This window comes from Cajanus cajan, chromosome 1 (assembly GCF_000230855.2).
Source record: "Cajanus cajan strain Asha chromosome 1, NIPB_CcT2T_4, whole genome shotgun sequence".
In the NCBI taxonomy this organism is placed as follows: Eukaryota; Viridiplantae; Streptophyta; class Magnoliopsida; order Fabales; family Fabaceae; genus Cajanus; species Cajanus cajan.
The window spans coordinates 88,064,026-88,084,549 of record NC_138517.1 but is presented as its reverse complement, the minus strand read 5'-3'; the positions used below and the strand labels follow the sequence as shown (position 1 = coordinate 88,084,549).

The window sequence follows — 20,524 nt, the reverse complement described above, 5'->3', positions numbered from 1 at the left end:
GTCTTAAGTATGAAGTTGCGATTAGAAATATCATTTTGGTCCTAATACGGGCCGATCCAGTAATAGAGTTATACCTCTTAATTATATAAAAAAAATTAACTATATTTAGTAGTATATAAATATATGATAATTGGATGAACAACTTGCTTAGCAATGTAGATATTTTAACTCGAACCTAGTCAATTCCTTTTGTAGGCACTAGGAAAGTGGTGCTATTCCTCATTTCATAATAGAAGGAGGAGAATTGAGTTTCCGGGGGGGAGGGGGAGTAGGAGATGTAAAATTAATTCGTTCACTAAATTCAGCTACCTTTTGTACCTACCTAATACAAAACCAATGTAAACTAGTTGTTAGAAGTGGGAACTGAACGAAATTATAAGTTGATTAAATATAGAAAATCCAAAGTGACATGTCAAGAGCAGCATCATCTCAAAGGGTTGAAGGCTTGAAGCTGTTTAATATTCTCTTATTTTTAGCAATGATATAAACCTTCCTGCAGCATGTTACAGGAAATTTGTTACAACCCACCCATATTCTATATGCACTGGTATTCTGTTTTACAGTTTTAGTGCTAACACAAAAACAACTAGTTATTTTCCTATTTAACTTTATGTTTTTTTCTCTTTTGAAGTTAATTATTAAGTAAGTGGAAAACAAAAGTACTCATCTTCTTGGCTTTGATCATAACAAGTAGCCATTCTCCACATAGTATATATTTCCTCGATTGATACCATTATAGTGTTTTTGAATTTGTCACAATTCCTGAACTAACAGTTTATTTGTTGCACGTTAGTTAGCCATTGTGAATTGTGATGGAGACATAAAAGCATAAACACCATAAGGGTGGAAAGGTGCGTCTCTTTTATTTTTCATCCTTAGCTCTCTATTTTGAGAAATTTGCATTAGAATCACATTATTTAATTTGTTGAGCTATCGTAAGGTCTAACCCCCTATTTGTATGCATGTCTAGCATTTTCTATTATCATCTCTATTTGAAAATTCATTTGTGAATTTTTTTATTTCTTCATGTTTGAATTCTCTTGTAAATTATTCTATAGAGTTTTATGGTTTTTTAATATCTTCAAGAGGTTTTCATTTTGAGCTGAACATGTCAGCTTGCTTATACACGCTTTGTGAAGTAGTGGTTTGCACATCATGATGTTTCTTTTATCATTCCAGATTCTCAAGTCAATATAAGCAAACCAATTAAGTCATGGCTAATGTGAGATTATGCGGTTTGAAGCCATGTTTCTTTGGACGAAAGTCATGTGTTTCTGAGGTAAGATTCTGACCTTTTTCTTGTTTGAACACGGGGTTGCAATATGAGCAAATAAAACAGTCTAAATCCTTTTAGAACAAACTCAAAATCTGGAAATTGGGATTTTGATACTTTTGACAAAGCAATTCTGATGTGTTTTGTCATTGTATTTTCCATGGCATGGTACGGGCAATGCTTAAATTTTGCTTAGCGTCGGAATTGTGATATTGTCATAGACTCAATACTTTTCATACATGCAGTCACAGAAAAAGGGGTATATAGTATACAAAATGTAGGGATTTCAGTTTTAGCCATCCGAAATATTATTCAGATTCAGCTTTTATACATAGAGGCATCCTTATGAAAGTTTAATATGTGCAGTCAATGAAAAGCTCTACCTCGCCCAGGAAGGCTTCTATGGCTCAGGATGAAGGGAAAGGAGAATCAGTTGAGTGGTCATTTGTTGGTGCGAACCAATTGATTTTAATGATGAAGATCCATAAGAAGATCTTTGTATTCAGGGACATCTTGGACCTTGCTCCTCTAAATAGTTCTGCTTCCTTACGTGAGGTACTTTATCTTTAGGCTATTGCTCCGGTGCCCTCTTATTTGAAGGAGTTTTGGTGCCCCTCAGTACAAAAGTTGGGTTTTTAGGGGCAATAAGGTAAATTGATAAATTTATCAATTTACCTTATTGCCCCTAAAAACCCAACTTTTGTACTGAGGGGCACCAAAACCCCTTCAAATAAGAGAGCACCGGAGCATTCCCCTTATCTTTATGACTTCTTTCTATTAAATTAAGAAAATAAATAACTTTTCTTCGCCTTCTTTATATCTGTCTTTCATATGTCATATTGTAGATGGTTATTACAACCCTGGAAGATCTTCAAAGGCTTTACCCGGGGATCATACCAAGCAAAATAGTGTCAGATATCAAGGACAAATCCATAGATCAGGTTCTAAAATGTTGCACTAAAACTATCATAATTATGATTAATATAGAAATTTGTCTCCAAGAATACTAAATGTAGAAAGTTTTCCTCTAGGGTCTTGCCTACTTTTGCGAGGCTTTAAAGTCTATTGGAGAGTCTTGGATAATGGACTATGATCGTCTGGGAAAAAGCAAATATGAGTTACCATCTTGTAAAGATAACATCAATATGAAGAAACGGGGTATGCTATTAATAATCTCATTTTTCTAATCAAATAATTAACCAGAATTCATAATTTCTTTCAAATGATCCACTTGAATTTGATAGAATTTAACCGCTATTTATTTGTTCTGCAGGTGAAACTATGTTGACCACACTTGATTGTTTGATTAAGATTGCAAATGAGAAGTTTGATATCATGGAAGAGGATGAGCCAAAAAAAGAAATCACTTCACCATCTGACTCCTGTGGAAAAGTTTTATCCAGCTCCAACTCCTTTACAGATGGCAGCCGTTCCCCTATTACACCGAAATCTGTCCTCCCAGAATCCATGACCTCAGGATATTCTAGATCCACAGCACTTTGGTCTCTCAAAATTCAAGCACTGGGAAAACTGAACCCAATTGATTTAAAGCGCTTATATTACCACATGTCACCACCACACATGGAAGCTCATAAGATAGAGAAGGAACCAACAATGAACATGGAAATAATAGATCCCATAGCTAAAAGTCCTGGAAAAAACATATCACAAGATATAGTTCTTCACTTGGACTTGGACACTATTAGTGATCATGGAGAAACATATGATAGACCTCAAGCAATGGAAGAAGTGGGGAAACTATTAGTAGCTTCCAAACCATTAGAAACACCAACCCTGCAGCAAAAAGCAATAGGGTCGGTATCATCATCACTGTCACCACCACTAACACCTATTCCAACACCTCCACCACCACCCGTTCCCACAACATGCACTATCCCATTACCACCTCCAATGCTAACACCACCTGTGTTGCAGCCAAACATGACAATGTCATCACCGCAGCCGTCTTTGGTCTCAAGTTCAGCAGTAGTACTACCACCTCCACCACCAGTACCATTCAAAGCTGGATCAGCTCCTGCACCTCCACCACCAATGCCACGTGGAAGTGGAGCTCCTGCTGCTCTACCACCTCCTCCACCTGGAGCAGGAAGATCCTTGAGGCCTAAAGCAACTACCAAACTGAAAAGGTCAACACAATTAGGCAACCTGTATAGAACTCTCAAGGGAAAAGTGGAAGGATCTAGCCTCAAAGGAAAATCATCTGGTGGGAGAACAAGTGCAATTGGAGCAGGAACTAGTGGCAAACAAGGAATGGCTGATGCACTAGCAGAGATGGCAAAAAGGTATACATTTTGGTTAGTTTTAAGTCTTGGAACCAAATGGCTCACCACTTTCTGTTGTTTTCTTTATTTCCTTGGCTTTTTGATAGATCAGCTTACTTTCAACAAATAGAAGAAGATGCCCAGAGGTACACAAACCAGATCATAGAACTGAGATCCGCTATTACCAATTTCAAGACAAAGGATATGACAGAACTTATTGAGTTCCATAAAGATGTTGAATCCGTTCTTGAGAATCTAACTGATGAGTCACAAGTGAGTTTAGAAACTCCATTCATGTCCATTTGAATTATTGCACAACCATCTACTATATTGCTAGTTCTTTCAATACAATGATGCATAAATTCTATTGCTATGAATTATAGGTGCTATCTCGGTTTGAAGGTTTTCCCACGAAGAAGTTAGAAGCTATGAGAATGGCAGCCGCGCTTTATCTTAGGTTGGATTCAATACTTACTGAGCTTCAAAATTGGAAAATAGTGACTCCAGTGGGTCAATTCCTTGACAAGATTGAGTGTTATTTCAATAAGGTGATTCATAATCTTAAGATTTATTATCCCCTAAAAATGATGGCATTGTTTTTTTAATGAGTTAATCATCTATATTTTGGGGTTATTTTATGGTATTTGTCTGAGGGTAGGAGTGTGCAAAAAATCCAAATTGATCCGAACCGATCCGATCCATTTTGAAAAATCTGATCTATTTTAAAAAAAATCCGAACCGAACCACTTTATAAAACTGGTTTAGTTATCCGATCCAATTTTACAAAGTGGATCGGTTTGGTTTTTTAAAAAAATCGATCCATATGTGAGTAAAAAGTGGATAACCGCACCGTACCGAATGTTGATAATTCCGTTGAAACACTTTTGTTAATATTTGTAAATTTGTTTAATTCTATCAACGGTCTCAAACACGGCAAGTATACCGGCCGTTCAAGTAGTAAAAATATCGTATCCACAGGGATTAGAAGGTAATATAAGCATTTATTGACTATTCGTGACTAAAGAATAATTCCAATTTCATAGTTTGTGCAGTGAATGCAAAGTTGTGACTATTGGAATGAAAGCTGTAAATAAATATTGTTTTGTGAGTGGAAAAGGTAAGGAATGGTATTGTGGTATTGTGAGGTTGTGGGGGTCAGATTTCACCGAACGTAACACTAATGTATCCTTAATCTCTTGTTGAATTCATTGCTTAGTCAACCCAATAGTTTACTCAAACCTAATCCCTTAGAGAAAGAGCCTAGGTGCGGATATTGAATATCAATCCCTTGAGTACCCAATACCTACACCTGCATTACGGGCTAGGGTTTAAGACTACTAATGGGTCAAGCTCTATCCCTAGATACAATCTCCACTAGGCATATGTTCCAGAACTAATTTCAAAGGTATTTCCCAATACTCAATGGAACCTTAAATCATGCAAAGGGTGATCAATCCAAAGCAAGCATTAAGCAAAGAAACAAACACAACAATGAATGAAACAACATGTATATATATCATAAAAACCGTAAGGATTACAATAGAGTATGTTGGCTACATCTAACCCCACAAAATGGGTGAAACCACTCAACAAAGAGGGCAAATACAAAATAGAGATGGAAGAGGAAGTGAAGAACCGAAGGAAAGACCCACACACGAACGACTCCAAGCTCTGGGAATCCCTTCCACAGCTCCCAAAACGCGCCCAATGTGTGAATGGGGGTTTCTCCCCCGAAAATGGCTTCAAATACGAGCTTGGGGAGTCAGATTAGGGTTTCGCGCCCGGCGCATAAGTCTTCGCGCCCGGCGCGGGGCCTTCCAGATACTCTCTGCCTTAGGACAAGCCCGACGCAATTCACATTACGCCCGGCGCAATGGCTCCCAGAGGTGAGATACTCTGTTTTGCTCGCCTGGCGCGGATCACCTTGCGCCCGGCGCAGAACCTCTTCTCTGCTCCTTAGCTTCTTAGATTTCCAATCCTAAGAGTCTTCAACTTTCCACTCTTCCTCAATACCTGCACAAAAAATGAGGTGGATTAAGGTATTGTTAGATGAATTTGGGTTAGTTATATCTGCACACAAAATGAACCAAAAAGAGAACAATTATATTGCAATGGTTCAAAGGATGAGTGAAATTTGTTCAATAAGTCTCATCCAAAAAGAGGTAAAATTGAGACTTAACACCGAACCGATCCATTTTCAAAAAAACCAATCCATATTTTAAAAAAACCAAACCGATCCACTTTATAAAAAATGGATCGGTTAACCAATCCACTTTTATAAAACGGTTCGGTTTGGTTCGGTTCGGATTTTTCGAAAAACCGATCCATGAACACCCCTATCTGAGGGGATATTTTATGAGTGTTATTTTTATAAGGTTATTACACAAACATACTCCATAATGATGAGATATTATCTGCTTTGGGCCTTAGTCCTCACGGTTTTGCTTTTGGTCATCATTCAAAAGGTCTCTCAATCATTGAAGTATGTTTGTACTATATAAGTTATTATTTCTTGTTTTATTTTATCGATGTGAGACTTGTTTGTATCCCAACAATCCTCCTCTCAAACAAGGGACCTAACATTTCATGTAGCAGAATCTATCTTTATATATCACATTATATGTTATGAGGTATGAGGGTTATGGGGTTATTGGTTGTCACCGAAGCCAACTTGTGACTCTGATACCAATGATGAGGTTATTTTATGATATTTGTTTGAGGGGATATTTTATAAAAATTATTTTTATTAGAGGAGTATAATATAATTTTATTCATGAGTCTCTATTTATAGAGAAAATTTGTTATACAAAATCAAATATTGATATTATCCTATTCTAAAAATAAGGAAACAAATCCTAAAATAATAAAAACAGATTAAATCTAAATATTTGAAATATAAATAAAATATTCTTATCAAAAAATTAATTTATTCTCCTAAATATATTTAGGCATATTCCCAACTTTCCTCCTTGACTGAATATCTTTATCACCTAATTTGAATTTCAAGATCTGCCTTTTCTCTTTTTGAACAGTTTCTTCTTTTTGTGATTTTTGTTGCAATCCTTCTTGAGTGGGACCACTTTAGCATTTGTCTTGAACTCCTCTTTTGAAGATGGTTTTTCATCATCTTCATTCTCCTCTTGATCATCAAACTTCTTTTGAAGATATGCATCTTTGCGTTCTTCACTTGTATCTTCATTTATAATTGGCTCCTCTTTCTCCAAATTTAAAGCAAAACTCTTGCCTTTCAATCATTGAAATATGTTTGTACTATATAAGTTGTTATTTCTTGTTTTATTTTATAAATGTGGGACTTGTTTGTATCCCAACATCTTCTTCTCAAACAAGGGACCTAACCTTTCATGTAGTGGAATCTATCTTTATATATCACATTATATGTTATGAGTTATGAGGGTTATGGGGTTATTGGTTGTCACCGAATCCAACCGGCGGCTCTGATATCACTGTTGGGTCAAAAGGCCTCTCAATCATTGAAGTATGTTTGTACTATATAAGTTGTTATTTCTTGTTTTATTTTATTGATGTGGGACTTGTTTGTATCCCAACACTATACACTGTCAGTGTAAACAAATTTTACACTGGCAACCAATTATATCTTTTAATTGTACCATATCACTATAAACACATTTATTTTTAACAGTGATATGACACAATTAAAAGATATAATTGGTTGCCAGTGTAAAAAAAAATTTATACTGGTAGTATATAAGTGATTAACTCTTTTTTAATTTAATGTATGTACATTCATTTCTAACATACACGAGCAACATACTACAGATAAAAACAGAATTAGATTCTTTGGAGCGAACCAAAGATGAAGAATCCAAGAAATTCAAGGGCCACAACATCGAATTCGACTTCTACATTCTTATAAAAATCAAAGAAGCAACGGTGGATGTTTCCTCCAATTGCATGGAGTTAGCACTGAAGGTTAGAAAACAGTTTCAACCCAACACAATTACTCATGAATTTTGAATAAACCACCTTATGCTTAAGATAATTTTGAACGATTGACATTGTGTGCATATGCATAAACTCTATGCAGGAGAGGCGCAATGATGCTGCTACAAAAGATTCATCAGGATCAAACATTAGTGATGCAAAAAGAAAAGAATATGCTAAGTTGCTTTGGAGGGCCTTCCAATTTGCATTTCGGGTCTATACATTTGCTGGTGGACATGATGATCGTGCTGACAATCTGACAAGAGAATGTTAGGCAACTGGCATTAAAAGAGAAAATAAAAGGAGGAAGAGAGAAATAAACAATACTAAGAAGTATTTGTTTTTGGTGTGTCTTAAACCTTACAAGGTGCCTCTATATATATAGCATAAGGAAGAGGCAAGCATTACAAACTAAGCAATGTGGGACTTAAGAAGTAAGCATTACAAACTAAACAATGTGGGACTTTTATGCTACTACAATTTTAGAACTTAGATTACACACTTAACAATTCTCCCACTTGGAGTCTGAGTTCTAGTTAGTTTCCTTGTAAGCATCGAGTTCATCGGCTCCTTCGCCTAGTGCAGCGTTCTTTATCTTCAATTATTCTTGAAGACCAGCTGAGGTAATGCAGAGCCTCAGCTTGTCAGTTGTAACAGTCTTAGTTAGCATATCTGCTGGATTTTCTGATCCTGAGATTTTCAACAAAGATAATTCTTCATCATTTATCAACTCTCTGATGAAATGGTATCTTAGTTGAATATGCTTGCATCTAGAATGGAAGACAGGATTCTTTGCAAGACATATAGCACTCTGACTGTCACTGAACAATGGAGCATTCTTTTGTTCTTTCCCTAATTCACTGAGAAAGTTCTTTAGCCAGATCATCTCCTTGGCTGCTTCTGAGATAGCTACGTACTCAGCTTCGGTAGTTGAAAGAGTAACTCTGTTCTGAAGCTTAGACTTCCAACTCACTGCAGTTCCACTCAAGGTGAAAATGTATCCAGTGGTGCTTTTTCTAGTATCCAAATCTCCTCCCAAATCTGCATCAGAGAACCCTTGTAAAGTGAAATTACCTCTTCTGAAGAGCAAATTTATTCCTGAAGTACCCTTCAGATATCTTAGTATCCACTTTACACCTTCCCAATGCTTCTTCCCGGGATTTGATAGGAATCGACTGACAACTCCAACAGCATGTGCTATGTCAGGTCTGGTACACACCATGGCATACATTAAGCTCCCAACTGCTGATGCATATGGTACTCTTGACATGTGATCCTTTTCTTCAACTGTCTCTGGAGATTGCTTCTTTGAGAGCTTCATGTGAGTTCCCAAAGGGGTGTTCCTGATTTTGGCATCTCCAACATTAAATCTGTCAAGAAGCTTCTCTATGTATTTCTCTTGGGACAACTTCAAGACTCCTTCTGGTCTGTTTCTAGAAATTCTCATGCCAAGAATTTGTTTAGCTGGACCAAGATCCTTCATCTCGAAGTGGTCTGTCAATTGCTGCTTTAGCCTGTTAATTTCTGTCATATTTGGCCCTGCAATCAGCATGTCATCAACATATAGAGCAAGGATAATATAACTGTTAACATATTTCTTAACATAACAGCAATGATCCATGTCACATCTGCTAAATCCTGAGTTTTGCATAAACTCATTAAATTTTTTGTACCACTGCCTCGGTGCTTGTTTCAAGCCATACAAGCTTTTATGAAGCTTGCATACAAGATTTTCCTTGCCTGAAACTTCAAAACCTTCTGGCTGAGTCATATAAATATCTTCATCTAAATCTCCATGCAAGAATGCAGTTTTAACATCTAACTGCTCCAAATGAAGATTCTCTGCAGCAACAATACTCAGAATGACTCTGATGGTAGTCATTTTTACAACTGGAGAGAAAATCTCTGTGAAGTCAATTCCTGGTTTCTGCTGAAATCCTTTGACCACAAGTCTCGCCTTGTATCTTTTTCTGCCATCAGATTCTTCCTTCAGCCTATAGACCCACTTGTTTTGTAGAGCCACCTTTCCTTCTGGCAATTCAGTTAATGACCATGTACCATTCTTCTGAAGAGATGTCATCTCATCCTTCATTGCTAACTCCCACTTGACGGAATCATTCCCCTGTACAGCCTCATCGAAGTATTCTGGCTCACCAGCGTCAGTCAACAATAAATAGTGCAATGAAGGAGAATACCTTTCTGGTGCAACTGAAACTCTGCAGGATCTTCTCAAAGGAGGAGATGTTGGTTCTGGTTCTGACTCAAACTCTATATCTGTACTCTGGCTTCTGTTGGTTACGTCACTTTCTGAAATTTCTTCAAGTTCTACTTTCTCAGAAGGTTCTGGCAATTTGTCTGTATCAATAGATTCTGCAGAAAATCTATCCTTATAAAATAGATTCTCATTAAAAGTGACATTCCTGCTTCTGATGATTTTCTTGTTTTGGTCATCCCAAAATCTGTAGCCATACATGTCAGAACCATAACCGATAAAATAACACTTTCTGGCCTTGGGATCCAATTTATCTCTACTATCAGAGTCTATCAAAACATATGACACGCAGCCAAATACTCTTAAATGTGAAAGATTTACCTCCTTCCCAGACCATACCTCTTCAGGCAATTGATAACCCAAAGGAACTGATGGTCCTCTATTTATGAGATATGCCGCTGTGTTGATTGCATCTGCCCAAAACACCTTAGGCAAGCCCGATTGGATCCGCATGCACCTAGCCCTCTCGTTCAATGTTCTATTCATTCTTTCTGCAACACCGTTTTGCTCTGGTGTTCCTGGTATTGTCTTGATCATTCTGATCCCATGTTCTGAACAGAAGTTCTTGAATTCATGGCTATTATACTCTCCACCATTGTCAGATTTCAGACTTTTCAACTTTAAACCTGTCTGATTTTCAACTTCTGTTTTCCATCTTTTAAACACAGAAAACACGTCAGATTTATTTTTGAGAAAATAAACCCATACCTTTCTCGTAGCATCATCGATAAAGGTGACATAATAGCATGAGCCTCCAAGAGATTTCACTGGAGCTGGTCCCCAAACATCTGTATGCACCAATTCAAGCTTTTCTGTTTTCAGTGTCTTCCCTTGCCTTGAGAAACTAATTTTTTTCTGTTTTCCCAAGATACAGTGTTCACAAGTGCCGACATCTACATGCTTTAACTTTGATAGCTTACCCTTTGTCGCCATTAGCTTCATTCCTTTCTCACTCATGTGCCCAAGTCTTTGGTGCCACAAGAATGAATTATTGGCAGCCTCAGTAACTGCTATCATGTTCTCATCTGCAACCATGTAAAGTGACCCTCGCTTCCTTCCACGAGCGACAATGAGATTGCCTTTCTTGACTTTCCATGCTCCATCTCCAAAAGTGGTTTCGTGCCCTTCATCATCCAGCTGCCCTACAGATATTAAATTTCTTTTTAAGGCAGGGATATGTCTGACATTTTTCAGTGTCCAATGACTCCCACTTGAGGTCTTGATGGCAATATCTCCTTTTCCAACAATACTCAAAGGTTTGCCATCTGCAAGGTAAACCTTTCCAAACCTTCCAGAAACATAGTTAGTCAACAATTCATTAGAAGGAGTGGTGTGGAATGATGCACCTGAGTCCATAATCCATGACTCAATAGGACTGTCTAGGCTGCAGATTAATGCATCGTCTATATCGTCAGTTGCTGCATTTGCGGATTCATCATCATCACGCTTCTTGCGATTCTTGTTTTTCTTCGGAGCTTTGCATTGATTGGTAAAGTGACCTCTCTTGTCACAATTCCAACAGACAATGTCATTCCGGAATTTTGGCTGACCTTTAGCTCTTGACTTTGATCTTCCTCGGCTGTTGTAACCTTTTTGAGTGGTCCTTCCTCTACTTTCAGTATTTAATGCTGAACTGGAAGTAGAACTGGAAGGCTCCTCGGAGTCTCTCCTGCGAACATCTTCGCTTAAGATCAGGTCGCGAATGTCGTTGAGCTTTAACTTGCTATCCCTTGCAGAACTACTGACTGCAGTAACAGTTGCAGCCCAACTTTCCGGTAATGATGATAATAATATCAATGCCTTCACCTCATCTTCAAATTTGATTTGTACTGATTCTAACATGGCAAGAATAGTGTTAAAATCATTAATATGATTAATCACAGGGTTACCTTCTCCCATCTTGAGATTGAACAATCGACGCATTATGTGTACTTTGTTTGCTGCAGATGGTTTCTCATACATGTCTGATAGTGTCTTCATCAGACTCGCAGTTGTCTTCTCGTTGACGATGTTGAATGCAACATTCTTGGCCAATGTCAGTCTGATCACGCCAAGAGCCTGTCGATCTAGCAAGTTCCACTCTTCCTGTTTCATATCGTCTGGCTTCTCCCCTATTAAGGGTTGATATAACTTCTTCTGATACAGATAATCCTCTATCTGCATCTTCCAGAAGCCGAAGTCTTTACCATCAAACTTCTCTATCTTCACCTTCCCCTCTTCTAATGCCATTGCTCTGCTGCTGAGAAAAGCTCTTGCTCTCTAAACTGAGATTCTCTCCTCTAAGCTGAGGAATTCTGAGAAAAGCTCTCACTCACTAAACTGAAGATTATTCTTTTCTGTTGTGGAAGATCAGATAAAACTGCAACCACAGAGCATACTAAGAATACTCCCCCAACTCTCACCTCTAATCTGAAGATTATTCTTTTCTGTTGTGGAAGATCAGATAAAACCGCAACCACAGAGCATACTAAGAATATTCTCCCGAACCTAGAGCTCTGATACCAGTTGTTAGGCAACTGGCATTAAAAGAGAAAATAAAAGGAGGAAGAGAGAAATAAACAATACTAAGAAGTATTTGTTTTTGGTGTGTCTTAAACCTTACAAGGTGCCTCTATATATATAGCATAAGGAAGAGGCAAGCATTACAAACTAAGCAATGTGGGACTTAAGAAGTAAGCATTACAAACTAAACAATGTGGGACTTTTATGCTACTACAATTTTAGAACTTAGATTACACACTTAACAGAGAATTGGCTCAAGAAATTGAGAGTCATCCGAACCAGCCTTGATCTTGAACAAACGTTTGCTCCAAGTCCTAATCCATATGTGTATGAAATGATTATTGGAGAAAGAGTCATAACTTCGTATAGGAGCTAGTGTTGATTAATTGCGGGAACTCTAGCTACTCCTATTGGCCGGTGTTTTTAAGTAATGAGTTCCTCCTTCAGAGTTATCATATTGATTCTATTTTATTTTATATAGAATTAATTGCGTAGAGATAAAATTGGTTTCTTTCCTTTTTTCAAATTAGCATTAGGATTTTGTTTTGGACAAATATTTTTCAAAAAAAAAAAAAAACTAGAGCAGATATATATTATGCAGAGAAACTTGATAAACTTTTATTCTTGAGGTTTATATAGAGTTAAAATGTAATATATAAAAAATCAAATTCCGACAGCATCTTGACAACATCTTAATCTTAAAAACAAATTGATAATATTTTTGAATTGACAAAAAAAAATAAAGATCTTTATTGTTATCTAAACAACATTCTAAACATTTAAAACATAAATAATAAATTTTTAAAAATTAAATTATTCATTTTGAAACTAAAGAAATTTAGGTATATTTTCAATACTCCTTATTTTGATATTTGTGTTTATCGAATTTGAATTTCAAGTTTGAAATATGGACTTTTTTGTTTTCTTTCTTCTTTAAATTTCCTTTATCACTATTTTTCTTGGGTAGGACCATATCTACATTGAACTTGAACTTTAATTTATTTCTTTGTATTTTTCCATTGTTGATCAGTTCGTAGTGTCATGTGGGCTCCAGCAACATTACACTTTTGATATTTTTGTTCTCTTATTAAACATTAAGTTTCTTCAAAACAAATGCATCTTTATATTCCTTTTTTATTCCTCTTCATCTATAGTAGTTTCCTCTTTCATCAAATTTGAGATAAAACTATTTGTCATTCATTTACTTATCACTTATATGTTAGTTATATCTTTAATGACACAATTTTTGTGCTCAAACAATACCTTATAGCCTTTCTCCAACATTTTAGCAATACTTAAAACATTTTGATTAATTTTAGAAACATAAAACATAATAGTAAAATAAACCAACCTGCTTATCTAGTATTATTTTCTCTTGAGTAATTCTTATTATTTTCTAAAATATGGAATACCAATTATTTTACTTTTAAATAAATATATTTTACTAACATTTACAAATTAACTAAAAAGATTTTTTAATACTAAAAAGACCATTAACATGATTCCTTATATTTTAAAAATTAAATAATTTTATTACTTTGAAACCGTCAAAAGAAAGAGTAATAATGACTATACAGAAAGTCATGGTTTATTGAGAAAGAAAAAAGAAGGTAAAGCTCCCGTGGTGTAGCAATTAATTTTGTACTATCGTACTCATTCTAGGCATTGCAGTACACATGTGTAGTACCGATTGGAATTTTCCCATATTTTCATTGTCACCTAATGCTTAAGCCTATATGTTTAGGCAGCATTCCTTCAAAGCAGCTACCTCAATTTCTTTGTAACATTTTCTCCTAACTTTGAGAGCATGGGTATCTTCTATTTTCTGGTGCGGTACGTACTACGTGCTTCTCATGCTTTTTCTTAATGATACTGATAATTTGATAGCAGAATAGAAGTTCCCCATGTTCTCACGGTTAGCAGAAAAAGGGTGTTATATTATATCACCCGTTCTTATCAGCACAAGACCACGAGGTCTATTCTCAAGTTTGCTAGCACCACAATCACTCTAGTCTCTGGTATGGTGATCCAACATAATAAATATGTTATAAATGCTGTCTAATGTGCAGGTGCATGCATGTGACAAAATATAATTAACTCGGTTATATGAATATTGCAACTATCATATAACTAAGTTAATTGTGTTTTATATTACATTCCAAAAAGGTATATTAATTAGGGTTACCTTGCTCTTATTTATTTATTTATTTATTTTAAAGATCTTTTAAGGTCCTTATGTAATTTGTTTACTCACTCCATCAAGCAACCTAACTTTGGCACTACTACTGGGTGGTAGGTAAATTAATTTGGCGCTCACAGATTATATTTTGGATTGGTGTTAGTGTCCTTTAAAATTTATTGAGGTTGTGTAATTGATGAAGGTTATAGTTGATTATGCAGTGTCGTATCTGTTTCAAAGGGAAGCAACCCTTATATGAGTTATTTGATTATGTGTGGAACCTTATTTTGTTGAATTGATGGAGTAGGAGCATATATCTTGTTTTCACCTCCAAGTTAGTTAAGGAGTATATGTTATTAAAGCTCAAGTCTGTTATTAATTTGGTTTTCATCTGCTGTGGTTATAGGCTGGTTTTATCACTATTTTATGCGCACCAGGGTTGTATGACTGTATCCAATGCTCACTCAATTTGTTTTCAGTGAGTATTAAAGCCTTTTTTACATAACTCGGGTAAATTTTTAAAAAACAATTTCAAAATTGGACGTTTTCGAAACATTTTTCTTGTCGGAAAAAGAACTTGAAATTAACCAACTTATCAGCAAAGGTTTTTCGGAGATCAGTAACCAACAACATGTTCATAGATTATTTGCGAATAAAAATATGATTATAAACAAAAGAAAACTTAGATTAATTTCAATCCCTCGTTTTACGAGACTTTTGTCTCCATGAGAACCTGTCACATGCTGTAAAAGTAAATTACGGGTTATAAAAATAATAATACAAATGATTAAAGAATAAGAAAAAAGTATAGAGATAGACATGACGGGCCTTGAAGAAGGATTAGGAGGGGCGTAAAAACATTAATATTTTTTATAATTACAATTCTGTCATTTTGTTTTTTTAATTATTTCTCAAATTTCAACTAATCAAAATAAAGTTAATAAAAATTTTAATTTCTACTAAAAAAATAAATGTCTATTCACACATAATATTTTATATTGAATTACAAGTGAAAAATATTTTATGTCATGAAATACTCTTTGGACTGCATAATAAAATGTATACTCGTTAATAAAATTAGATGTTTATTTTTTTCTTTCTATAAATATATGTATATTTTACAATACTTGTATATAAAAAGCCTTTTATCTGCTACGAATCATTGGTCCAAGTAAAATTGGACTTAATATTTTTAAGTAAAGTTTCTAATTTCAAATTTTGTAGATGAAAAAAATAATTAAGAGAAGATACTCTGCCGAATAATTAGAAATTAATTATCAATAAAAAGAAATTTTAATTGATGTTTTGCACAAATACAAGTTAAAAAAAACTTTATCTATTAATTTGTTTTGGGCCAAAAAATATGGAGATAATGATAGAGAGAATAGCAGCGGGAGAAGAAGAGCTTGGAAATGGTCCAACAAGCATCCAATTTGTCATCCTTCATTAACTTTCGTATGCCACACCGCGCGTACACCGTCATCCAAATAATATTTTCAAATTAATCACTTTCTTTTCATAATTAACAATTTTATAATTAATGTCCTTTATAGTTCAACCCGTGATAAAAGACATCGAAAAAAATTCAAGTTTCACATCAACTATAAATTATATAATTATATAGTATATAAATAAAAAATAATCCTCACTTTATAAGTTAATTTTGTATAATTAAATTAGACTCAAATTTACTATTTTAAAATATTATCAGAGCTAGATGTATTAAAGTAACACTATTCGAAAGGAGATGTATTGGTTTAGAATTTTAAAAGACTTTTTTTAAGTAAAAATATATGTTGGTATTTAAACAAGAATTTATGTCACTTAAAAATAATCCAGTAATATTCAATCTAAATTTTCGAGATTTTTTAAAGAGTCCATTAAAATCCATTGGTATTTGTTCCGGCCACGGGGTGCGCTAGGGTTTTCTGCCTAGGTCGCCTCAAAGCCAGAGCATTCAAAAAGTGTAATCTGCCCTCTTAGCCTTAGGGTTTTAGGTTTTATACTTCGTCGTCCATGGGCTTTATGGGCCCCGTGAACGTAGGGATTTCCTCAACCGTTCTTGCTACGATGCCGCGCAACGAGTGAGGATTAGTCAAGTCGGATTTTGACCGACTATGCCTATGCCAAGGGTCCAATCGGGTATGCGCCGAGAGGTCCCCTTATAGGCGAGTGGAGACGGCTCGCTTAGGGATGTCAACTCGGTTGTAGGCCGAGTTGCTTCCAATCAGACAGAGGATCAAGTCGGGTTTTTACCTAGAGGGTACACCAGTCGGATTTTTACCGAGAAGGTACACTAGCCTTCCAGCCCTGAGCCGATAAGGCGAGAGGGCTTGTGGCCTGGTAACATAGTCGGGTATCGACTGAGTAGAGATCAGTCGGATTTTTACCAAGACGGTACACTAGCCTTCCAGCCCTGAGCCGATAAGGCGAGAGGGCTTGTGGCCTGGTAACATAGTCGGGTATCGACCGAGTAGAGATCAGTCGGAATTTTACCTAGACGGTACACTAGCCTTCCAGCCCTGAGCCGATAAGGCGAGAGGGCTTGTGGCCTAGTAACTTAGTCGGGTAACGACCGAATACTTCTTCGGATGAGCAACGTAACGGTACGTATGTCATCCTGGGAATTGGGGGACCTCTCGGGTCTTGACAAGACGTGTCTTTTCCTCTGGTCGAGGAAGGGACATGCATTTATTGCAAAGACGGCGTTTCAGGGGTGTAATTAATGACGGAGCCACGCGGCGACATTTGCTACCAGGGTTAATGAGGTGGGGCCCCCTTGGCCTAGGGGTTACAACGCCCCACGCGCGTTGTGGCTTTTGGGTTTTCCCCCCTCACACGCGGCCCTTCACCCCTATAAATAGAGGCGGCCTCTCATTTTTTCGAGTTATTTCCTTTTCCCCCTTCGCGTGTCTCCTTCTCCGGCGGTCTCTTTCTTCTCCTTTCTGGAGCTACGGCGGTCGACGGTGGTTGTCCCTGTTTTTAGTGGGTGAAGTGGTGTGAGAGACCCTTAGGTACGCGTATTTATTCTGCTATTGTAGTGGTTTTCTTGCAAACCTTTGGGTTGTAGGTTAGTCTAAGTTTATATTTGCCATGGCTATCGCGAGTTACGGGGAGTTATATAGATGGGTTAAAGATGACGCATTAAAATGTGAGTCTATGATAAATTCTTGGGAGGCTATGGATAGCTTTTGTAGAGACCATGTGGTTTGTCGTGATGGGAATGACGTAGTTATATGTGAACCCTGTGTTGACAAAGAACCGGTGTGTATTAGTTCACCCTCGTCGGAAAAGTTCACGTTTTGTTATACGACTCTCATTTCTAAAATTAGGTTGAGATGGCCCCTTACTGACTGTGAAAAGGGGGTACTTCAGGCCTTGGGTGTTGCCCCGACCCAATTGCACCCCAATAGTTGGGCCTTTGTTCGTGGTTTTGAGGTGTTGTGTGCGGGGCTCGATATAGCCCCGACTGTAGATAAGTTCTTCTACTTCTTTGAGAGTAGGATTAGCAAACGTACTAGCTGGGTGTCTGTTAGCGGGGTTTCGGGTCGGGGAGTGTTATCATTATTCCAGTCATCCTATAAGGACTTTAAAAAATCTTTTTTCCGAGTTCGTAGCATGCCGGGTCATGAAAGTGTGTTAGAGGGGTTCCCTTTGCATTGGAATCAGAGGCCGAGAGCATTTGGTGGTCTAGATTCCGCGAAGCTTTGCGAGAGTGATCAGGGTGATGTTAAGAAAATTGAAGAGTTGAAAACCCTATTCAATACGGGGAAACTCCTAGATCTAGAGAGTAGGCCTCAAGAGTTGAAAATATACATAGGTATTCTATCGTTTTGAATGTTGAGAATTTCCTTTCCGTTTAGCTTTCTACTTCCAACACGACTTGTTTATGTACTTTTTGCAGAGAGAATGGCCAGCATGAGCAACCGGGAAATGATGAAACTCTGGAAACAACAAAAAGTTTCCCAAGCTGCTGTGGTGGGGGAGTCGGCGACCGAGAAAATCGTGGAGGCCGGGAGTCCTGCAATTGTGTCGAAGGCTGTCGGCGAGGCTTCACACAAACGGCGCAGGGAGACCGATAAGGGTGTATCGGTGGTGAACCTGGAGACGGTAATGGCCACCGAGATGGGGAAAGGTGACATGGAAGTTCAGTCCGCTGAGAGGACTCTGAGTGTATGTCTTGGCGAGAATTGGGAGTCAGTGGACCATGGAGTTGATCGCGACCATGTGGCTTCTTTTTGGGACGAGAAATTTAATCACAGCACTCATATTCGGACAACCGACTTGCTGGACGGTGACCGAGAAGACCTGGAGAAAATGAGTGCTTTTTCCATCGCTAAGGGCATTGAATCGCTGACAAGTCGCCTCTCTGCTCTTTCACTTATCAACGAAGACAAGATTCGTGGGTTGGTGAGGGAGACGAAGGTGCAGGGGAAAAGGATTGCTTCCTTAGAAGAAAGTTTGAAAAAGAGCAAAGCTGACTTCAAGTGGGTGGCCGATGAACGAGATAAGTTACTGGAAGGGCGTCGCGTCTTTGAAGGAGAGAAGCAAGCTTGGGCTGCCGAGAAGGCTGCGATGGAGAGCGAGTTGGCCGAGATGCGCCTAGCCCGGGACAAGTCGGCCGATGCTACGAATGTTTTTGAGAGCGACTTGTCCTTGATGAAGCTTGAGGTGGAGAAACTCCAGAATGACCTTCAAGCCGCGAAGATGGACTCTTTGACGAAATTTGTTCAAGGCTTCGATGCAGCGACTTCCCAAATAAAATTTCTGTACGCCGATCTCGATATTGGGGGCATGGGCTACTTTAAGGAGATTGTTAATGGTAAATTGGTGGATCCTCCCGAGGATGACTGAGTGGTGCCTTATAATGTTGCTCTTACCTTTGTACTTTCATGTTTTTTGTTAATCGTTTGTATGGACTATTGTGACCCTTTGCTTTTATATGAGATCTATGTGTTACCTTTGATATGAGTTGAGTGACTTGGTGTGTGTGAAGATGTTGATCCTTGCTGAGTAATGACGAATTTTGACAGAGCTAAATCGGCCAAAATCTAATTGCTATGTTGATGCCAAAAAATTTTCTAAGTTAAAAATGAATATCAAATCATCTAGTCGGCTAAATACCGACTAGGGAATGACGAAAAATTTTCTAAGTCTTAAAATTGAATATCGAAACATCTAGTCATCCAAAATACCGACTAGGGAAGTACCAAAAAATTTTCTAAGTTAAAAATGAATATCAAATCATCTAGTCGGCTAAATACCGACTAGGGAATGACGAAATTTTTTCTAAGTTAAAAATGAATTATCAAACCATCTAGTCGTCCAAATACCGACTAGGGAAATTATCAAACCATCTAGTCGTCCAAATACCGACTAGGGAAATACCAAAAAAAAAAATCTTCTAAGTTAAAAATGAATTATCAAACCATCTAGTCGTCCAAATACCGACTAGAAATGCCACAATTTTGTCCGAAGTTTAAAAATGAATCTCAATGCATCTAGTCGTCCAAATACCGACTAGGAAAATGCCAAAAATTTTCTAAGTCTTAAAATTGAATATCGAAACATCTAGTCGGCTAAAAACCGACTAGGAAAATGACGAAATTTTTTCTAAGTTAAAAGTTGAATTCTAATGTGACTAATCGGCCAAATACCGACAAGAAATGCCACAATTTTGTCCGAAGTTTAAAAATGAATCTCAATGCATCTAGTCGCCCAAATACCGACTAGGAAAATGAATATCAAATCGTCTAGTCGTCCAAATACCGACTTGAACACAGTCGGTCAAAAAGTTGATCGGGAATATTTCTAAGTTAATCAGGGATTTTGAAACATCTAGTCGTCCAAATACCGACTAGGAAAATGATGAAGAGTGCTTAGAAAGTTGATCTCCCATATAATCGTCCGAGTGTCGATTCGGTAAAATACCCAAAATTTTGCTAAATTCGAAGTGAACATCACATCCTCTAGTCGCCCCAGTGCCGGCCTCCAGTACTGGCTAGGGAACTATATATATATATATATATATATATATATATATATAAGTACCG

At 37.2% G+C, this 20,524-nt stretch overlaps 2 protein-coding genes across 2 annotated transcripts; both read left to right on the top strand.

Annotated features, from left to right (window-relative positions):
* Nucleotides 1-599: 599 nt before the first annotated feature.
* LOC109804152 (uncharacterized protein At4g04980) lies at nt 600-7,803 on the top strand. The gene is made up of 10 exons (XM_029272346.2): nt 600-851; nt 1,180-1,279; nt 1,640-1,828; nt 2,119-2,214; nt 2,305-2,431; nt 2,547-3,576; nt 3,663-3,828; nt 3,939-4,103; nt 7,354-7,506; nt 7,622-7,803. The coding sequence occupies exons 2-10, from the start codon at nt 1,214-1,216 to the stop codon at nt 7,790-7,792; spliced, it is 2,163 nt and encodes a 720-aa protein (XP_029128179.2). The 5' UTR covers nt 600-851; nt 1,180-1,213; the 3' UTR covers nt 7,793-7,803.
* Nucleotides 7,804-13,941: 6,138 nt separating this feature from the next.
* Nucleotides 13,942-19,439, top strand: LOC145953114 (uncharacterized). The gene is made up of 2 exons (XM_083066780.1): nt 13,942-18,291; nt 18,376-19,439. The coding sequence occupies exons 1-2, from the start codon at nt 17,565-17,567 to the stop codon at nt 19,323-19,325; spliced, it is 1,677 nt and encodes a 558-aa protein (XP_082922906.1). The 5' UTR covers nt 13,942-17,564; the 3' UTR covers nt 19,326-19,439.
* The last annotated feature ends 1,085 nt before the right edge of the window (nt 19,440-20,524 follow it).

Bases quoted from the DNA above. Each gene is read 5' to 3' on its own strand.
- LOC109804152 (XM_029272346.2), top strand. From the start codon at position 1,214: ATGGCTAATGTGAGATTATGCGGTTTGAAGCCATGTTTCTTTGGACGA. The intron at 1,280-1,639 runs GTAAGATTCTGA...TAATATGTGCAG, and splicing joins GAAAGTCATGTGTTTCTGAG to TCAATGAAAAGCTCTACCTC. The intron at 2,432-2,546 runs GTATGCTATTAA...TTTGTTCTGCAG, and splicing joins CATCAATATGAAGAAACGGG to GTGAAACTATGTTGACCACA.
- LOC145953114 (XM_083066780.1), top strand. From the start codon at position 17,565: ATGGCTATCGCGAGTTACGGGGAGTTATATAGATGGGTTAAAGATGAC. The intron at 18,292-18,375 runs GTATTCTATCGT...TACTTTTTGCAG, and splicing joins AGAGTTGAAAATATACATAG to AGAGAATGGCCAGCATGAGC.